The sequence below is a fragment of the Amblyomma maculatum genome, chromosome 7 (assembly GCF_055883805.1).
Source record: "Amblyomma maculatum isolate TAMU_Amacu chromosome 7, ASM5588380v1, whole genome shotgun sequence".
Lineage (NCBI taxonomy): Eukaryota > Metazoa > Arthropoda > Arachnida > Ixodida > Ixodidae > Amblyomma > Amblyomma maculatum.
This window is the reverse complement of record NC_139350.1, coordinates 127,205,338-127,212,711: the sequence shown is the minus strand read 5'-3', so window position 1 is coordinate 127,212,711 and position 7,374 is coordinate 127,205,338. Positions and strand designations below refer to the sequence as shown.

The window sequence follows — 7,374 nt, the reverse complement described above, 5'->3', positions numbered from 1 at the left end:
ACATGATATGCATCATTACAGAAAATAAAACATATGCAACTAAAGTTAGGTGTCTGCATTCCTTTTAACTGAAACCAACACTATCATCGTCTGCAAAGAAGGTTCACTCAGATGTGCTAGGCATTTGGCGGTCATGTAGTTCATAACGTGACCTGCACGCTTCCACGAGATTAGATATGTTGATGACCTCATAAGCACTTGTGAGGGGAGGTGGTGGGGACAAGGTTCACTCAGATGTGCTAGGCATTTGGCAGTCATGTAGTTCATAACGTGACCGGCGCGCTTCCACAAGATTTGATATGTTGATGACCTCATAAGCACTTGTGAGGGGAGGTGGCGGGGACAGCAGCCTGGCAGCCTGGCTGTTTGAGTCCATTTCTTCCTGCACAGCACAGAGGAGGCGACCCACATACCCTGCAAGAGTGCACAAAGACACAAATGTTTTGAGCAAGCAGAATAAAATGGAAGCATAAACCAATTTGTCAGTCTTACAGTTACTTCCTTTACTGGCTTCGTGTCGCACAATGAATTATCAGTTAATGATCACGGCCCCTCCAGATATTGTGCGCACCAGCCAACTAGGCTAGAGTTGAAAAGCATCACAGCCTCCTGGGTCATTTTTATCTCAGCATCAAAATGACAGCCAAAACCTGATTGCAAAAAAAGGATTACGTCCCGCATAATGACCTGTGAGGGAGAAAAGGGGTGCATTCCTTTTTTGACGAGCATGCATATAGAGAACAATGCTATTTGATAGTTATTGAAGTTAACTTAGTTAAACATACATAATAAGTTACTAGCATGTTCAGTTAAGTTTCGGGTTGTGTTGAGGCTATGTATAGACATGAGTGATGCCATTGTGGGAGGCTCCAGATTATTCTTCAATACGAAAAAAATAATTAATCTGGTGCATTTTATGCGCACTGAACTGATATTGCGCAGTGGAGAGGCATTTTAATTTCTTTTATTTTGAAGCTCAGCTGTCTTCAACGTGATTTAATCCTTCAGTCTCAGGCTCAGTAGACAAAACAATTGTACTCACTATCTTTGCCAATTTTCCAACCTTTTGCTAGTGCACAGTAATGTGTACAATGAAAGGAAGTGTAATATGTAATACCTTTATAAAGCAGTTATCTTATTCAAGCATGGCAAACTGAGAATACTCTACAAACCATAAGTAGGTGCTTCCTTGATGGGGCACACGGTGACCTCCCCTTTCCTCTTTTTTGGATACCTCTGCTGCCATCGCTGCTCTCCACTTTTCGTCACCGAGTGATTGTTGCCAGCATTCTCATTATAATGTCCTATAAAGTGTCATATAATGCACCGTTGTTTAAGTTCCAAGCGGAGACAGGGCAACAATATATAAATACAAATTAAATGGTTACATTGAGAGGAAAAAGAACAAAAGGAAGAAAATATAAGCAAAAACATGCATATTTTTCATCCTGTTCTTTTGAGCAAGCTGCTTGTTTTATTGTTATTGCTGTGGCATGAAAATTGTCACCAACTAAGTTTTTAGGCACAAGCCTCTTATAACCATGACACTGCTAAGGCCATTTTGGCAAGGTTACTTGATGGAGCCACAACACCCACACCTGAAAACATGCACAATGAAAACTGCATTAAAGCAACTCAGGCAGACCATAAAGTGCAGGATATAAATCAGGATGCACTGTAAACAGAGGCATCCGATTCACAGTAAAATTCAATTTTTTAGGGCTTTCTAGATGTTTGTTTATCTTTGGCTCAATCGGAATTCCGCGGCCTGCTCGTGGAACTGTAGCAGCACTCTGCACAAAATGAAAGTACCAGATGCCACTTAACGTGTTGGGGACCTCTTGAATAACGGGGGGGGGGGGGGGGGGGGGGAGGGGGGGCTCATGTTATTCAAGAGGTCCCCAACACATTCATGGCTGAGAACTGCATTAGACCATCCCCATCAATATGTCCCTAACAGAGCCTAATAATACTAAACACTTGCCTGAAAAATAAAGTGATGTGTAAGGAAGCTGAACTTGCAGCATACACCAACCATGAGTGTTACAGGTGACAAAGACAAGATGCAGAAACAAAACATGTTTCAAAAAGAAAACTAATGGTTTAAACGCTAAGAAAACTATTGGTTAGAGGACAGCCTCCTTCATTTCACTGCAATAAATACTTTTCCCTTTAAGACAGCCAGCAGTTATTTTTGCCAACTTTTTCAGAGTGCCTACTGCATTAAGGGGACATATGTGGCCCACTTTTTCAACACTGATAATTGATGTGGCAGGTTGGAAATAGTGCAGAGGGCATTCTTTTGCTATAAATCTTGAGGCCACAGTTGGAACTGTAATAATTACAAATAATTCATGTTAGCCAAGGCTTGAAAGGCAGCTAGACCTTGATTGAGCAGACCCACCTTGCTTGCATTCCATGATATGAAAAGGCATAAGCCTTTGGTGCAAACCGTTTGATGACTGCATGAAATGATTGCACACCTTTGCCGCCTCTTGCAGTTCAAGAGGCGGCAAAGTTTGTTGAATGCATCTAAGTCTGAAACAATATCTGCAATAAGAACAAGACAGATCTGAGTACCAAGAAACTCCAAGGAAGCTTGCATTACCACAGAAAACAAGCTAAATGTCTGTTTTCATAACTGAGTGGTGTGCCTCTGCATAGGTTCATTTATGACTGTAAAGGGTACACTTTCGCTCAGATAAGATACAAGAAATGCTCAATGCATATTAAGACTTCAACACCATGACAAGTAATAATTTTTGAAATTAATCTAAATTTCAAGGTCCTTTTCTCTCAGCCTTGTTAAACTTTCTGAATGTTAAATCTATAACTAACAAATTCAGAGATTAGTGACTGAATCTTTCATGAACCATGAACCATTCCAACACATAACTAGGCATCTATTTAATTCATAACAAGCAATTTAGCTGTTCAATATCATTCTAAATTCAATGAAGATGATGTTAATACTTAGAAAGAGCACCTGGATGAAACCACTTTCGTGGTTGCAGTTGGCCATGCTGGCACCTGTCATACAGGCAACCGTGGCCATGGTGCTTATTCTGCACGTGGTTCAGCAGACTAAGCCACACATGGACAGCTATGTCTCCACTGCCAGCACCAGCACTAGCCGCAAAATAAAGGTGATTGATTATGGACTTGGTCCACAGCCCAATTAGTTCACAATCTGCGCAATTTGAGGCGGAAAGAAGCTTTTTCCTCATCCCTGGAAAGAGAACATGGGTATCACTGAACGTGACAAAGCATGTTGTCTTTGTGTTAAGTGCATTCTTCTGCAACTGACCTTTGCTCACGTGCCACATATCAAAGAGATGAGTCGTCTTCTCCCGGTTAGTCCGAAGGTACTTTCGTACCTGAGGATGACGATCTGTAACTATTTCATTGATAGTAATGCCATGGCTATCCAAAGAGACCAAGACCCTCTTTAGGCCCTCCAACTCCATGTTGCCACTGCAAGTAACTTCAGTAGACTGTAAGAAATTGTACATTTAAATAATGAGCTAGACTTCTGGAAAAAAAACTGTAGTCAAGACTAGTACAAAATGATTCCTGTTCCAATAAACATACTGCTGTGGCAGCTAGCCCACCAGAAAACAAATGTTTCGGCAAACAATTCATGGCAGACAATTTTTTATTATCTGCTTTGAAAGCCATCATGAAAAAACAAACTTTTAGTCGTGAAGCATGGTATGCTGCACATTTTTTTAACACTGACTTTTCCTTCCATACTACTAGCCTGATTCCAGACGTTACTAGAAACATAGGCCATAAACATACTAGCATGTATATGCCATACTTACACATTTCCTAAAATAATAAATGCAATACACATTGTGGTTTTTCAATCATACTGCTTCAATCATACTTTCATCAATTCTTTCTATGATTACTTTACTTCAAACAGCAAATTCAAATTAATCAGAAAGCATGAGTGGCTGTTGCCTCCCTTAGTGTGCATCCCATAATGAGCCTCTCATTTCTCTACATTTATTTGCTTCCGTGCCTGCTAGGCTGAACACACACCAGTAAAGGTGATGAGTTATCTTAATTAACATCTAAGAAAAATTATGGGTATGACTAATGGTTAGGTACTTAGGAGAGTTTGTTCTCACCTGCACAAGCTGGACATCAGTGATTTTATTGTCAGATGTTTCTAGCAAAGAGTATGTTCCATATTTAGCACTATAGCCTGGGGAGTCCGCTCGGCTGTCCCCAGCAAGTTTTGCCCCATTGCTTCTCACTTTCAGTGCGTCGAGCAATGCCTCCCGCTCCTCTTGCCACACCTTGGGTAACAAAACAACACCATATGCTTTGTGACATGCTTGCAATAGAAATGAAAATTTTCTGTTCCTGACCTTTGTTTGGTCAGAAATACACGTTTTCTGAGCAATGCATGCAAAAGTTCACCACAGGTTCTGCTCACAAAATCTACACACCTTCTGCACTGCTGGAAATAAGAGGCGGCTCTGTATGCGGTCATACATTCGCCTGCTAAAGCGAGCCACTCCAGCATGGTTGAACAAATGCAGGACTTGAGTAGGGCTGCACCCTGCAAACAGAATTGCTGCGGCAATCGCAACATTTCCGCATGGAAAGTTTTTTTGCCTTGGCTGGCTGAACCAAGTACAGCAGTGACCCTCCTCACATGTTGTTGTGATGACGGCCATTGAGCTAGACACCTGAAAATTAAAAAAAAGCTTGTAATAATGAACCAATGCAAGCCTGTGGCTCCTTCAAATGCACATGCTATGACTAGCACTGCTCTCATTTCAAAATTATTATTAAAATGAGGCTTGATAACAGGAAGTGGAAGGAAACAATTTCAGAGACGTTTAGATCAATGTAATCTTACTGTGACAAGGGCACAGTTAGTGCCACTTTGAATGAATAACATTTGGCATTCAGTGTCATTCCTGCAGTTTCACATGGTGAATTTTAGGGCTAGTAGTTGCAGAGTGCCCTCACATCATGGTGAGTTTGGCAATCTCAGTTCATTTGGTCAGGCCAAAAAAGGAAATAAGTAATAAATAAGTAAATAAGTAATTATTAAGTAAGTCTCAACATCAGCACATCTCTATAAGGTTATAATATACATTTTTGAAATCGCAATGTCTTCAAATTTTTCGTCTGAGTTCTTGACTGTATTTCAATGACCATCTCTTTTAAGTCAACACCAAAAAAAAAATAGTGCGCACATCTTTACAGCTGCTCTCACAGCCAGTTCTTTTGAGCACACTGTTAGCTACAGCTGCAGCAATGGCAAAATCATTCACTTGCAGTTACTAATCAGTCAAGCATAGCATGCTTAGATAAAAACAAACTGACGAAAACGAAACAATCACGTGAAACAACCCCTGGGTTCACCTGCTGCACAAAACGACACTCAAAAAAGACACCTCTTTGCTTGAAAGAGCAAGAGAAGTCTTGCTGACACACTTATTGTCCGTTGAAATAAAATATGATTCAACCATCTCTCTCGTCATCTTTTCTTTGTGGCGATACAAAATCCTAACCTGGTCAAACATAGGAGTGCACTTCTTCTCCTTCTTCATTGTTTCACATGATTAGCAATGTGAGACCAGAAATGTTTTGTCCTTGCCACTTTCCAAGTTGTTCTGGTGTTCCAGTAGTCTCTTGTTATTACATCGTCCTGTTTGTCCTATATAACAGGCTCCACAAGACTACTGGAACACCGGAACAACTTGGAAAGTGGCAAGGACAAAACATTTCTGGTCTCACATTGCCAATCATGTGAAACAACGAAGAAGGAGAAGAAGTGCATTCCTATGTTTGACCAGGTTAGGATTTTGTATTGCCACAAAGAAAAGATGACAAGAGAGATAGTTGAATCATATTTTATTCAAACGGATAATAAGTGTGTCAGCAAGACTTCTCTTACTCTTTCAAGCAAGGAGGTGTCTTTTTTGAGTGACATTTTGTGCAGCAGGGGAAACCAGGGGTTGTTTCACGTGATTTTTTCGTTTTCGTCATGTGTGTTTTTATCTTGGCCTTGGAGTAAAGGCTTAGGCATAGTTGTGAGTCATAGCATGCTTGCTATTCAATCCCAAGCTTAAGCAGCATCAGCGCAGTGAAGCTTGGGCCCTCATGCAACATAATGCTGCTGAGACAGTTGCATTCCTCTGTTGGGCCCCAAAGAGTAGACCCCATGGTCCGCTAAGTTTTTCTTGCTATTGCGTTCTGGTCTGGCTTTTTTCTTGCTTGTCTGTATGCTCTTTGTGGTAAACATGTTATTACCTGCCTAAATAAGCTCTGAAAACTAGTTTGAAATTATTGTATTTGTCACAAAATTACATATTTAAGTATTTGTGCCGATAAATGTTGATTTAAACAGAATGTCTAACCTTCTTTGTCACTGCCCTTATTTTCAAATGACATACTTTGTTTCCATATGACAGCAAGCATCAAAAGTGTCATTTCTGCAAAATAAATGTCCTTCATGAAAGTTTTACTAAGCCTGTTGATGTGACAGTGGCATAATATAACTTACATTGTAGTATAATTTTCTTTGCAAAAAATAATTTGTCAGCATGAATTAAAAAATCTGCTCTAGTCACTGTATATTTTAACTTTTTAGTCGGGTGCTTCAACAATAACTATAGCTCTGCTATCAACAAATGGCGAGGAATTCTATTTGTATATATGAAAAGAGTAAAAAAATTGTGTCTTTCAGGGAATCAGGTAAAACAAAATATGAACTTAAATTGAAAACTGGAATTAAAGCTAAAATTTGATATAAAAATGTAAAACTTAATAGCTGGGTAGTACAGGGATGCAGATTTCAAACATGCTCTATCTGAAAAACCATTTTTACCACAGTTTCAATTTCAAAGAACCCTATCCTCTTTTATACATAGCTTCCTACTTCTACGGACACTTACACTCACTATGCCTTTTGTACTTTGCAACACATAACTTTAAGAAGCAGCCAGGAATGACAAGTAATGAAAGCACAGCTGGGCATGAATTTCGCTATGATAGCTTGCTTACCTCCAACATAGGTTCAGCAGGAAGATGACACATGCTGCAGAACCTGAACAACTCCAGGAGGCATCCCTCATATACATTGAATTTCCTGTTCAGACAGGCTTCATGAATCGACCTGTAAGCCAATGTGCTTCGTCAGTTCACTATTGGATAACTTTTTCCTCTCTCAGGCTCATTCTCTGCAGACAGTTACTTTATTATGGTTGGGGTGCCATCGTGCTTGATGCAACAATGTTTCTGCTACAAGATGGATGACTGTAGTGCTTGTTCTACGAAAATGTTTGTTTCTTAAATTGACTTTTCACTAACTGGAATGATTTCTTGTATAAACAAAAGCAGAAAGGA

At 39.9% G+C, this 7,374-nt stretch overlaps 1 protein-coding gene across 1 annotated transcript in view; it reads right to left on the bottom strand.

The window, feature by feature from the left end:
* Positions 1-226: 226 nt before the first annotated feature.
* The window catches only part of LOC146184690 (uncharacterized), a 39,002-nt gene continuing 31,854 nt past the window's right edge, over positions 227-7,374 (bottom strand). The window contains exons 5-11 of the mRNA XM_084608602.1: positions 4,461-4,703; positions 4,137-4,307; positions 3,308-3,494; positions 2,987-3,229; positions 1,575-1,598; positions 1,173-1,304; positions 227-414 (exon numbers count right to left, since the gene is read on the bottom strand). Coding sequence (XP_084464728.1) covers positions 227-414; positions 1,173-1,304; positions 1,575-1,598; positions 2,987-3,229; positions 3,308-3,494; positions 4,137-4,307; positions 4,461-4,703 — 1,188 coding nt within the window. The remainder of the gene's footprint in view (positions 415-1,172; positions 1,305-1,574; positions 1,599-2,986; positions 3,230-3,307; positions 3,495-4,136; positions 4,308-4,460; positions 4,704-7,374) is intronic.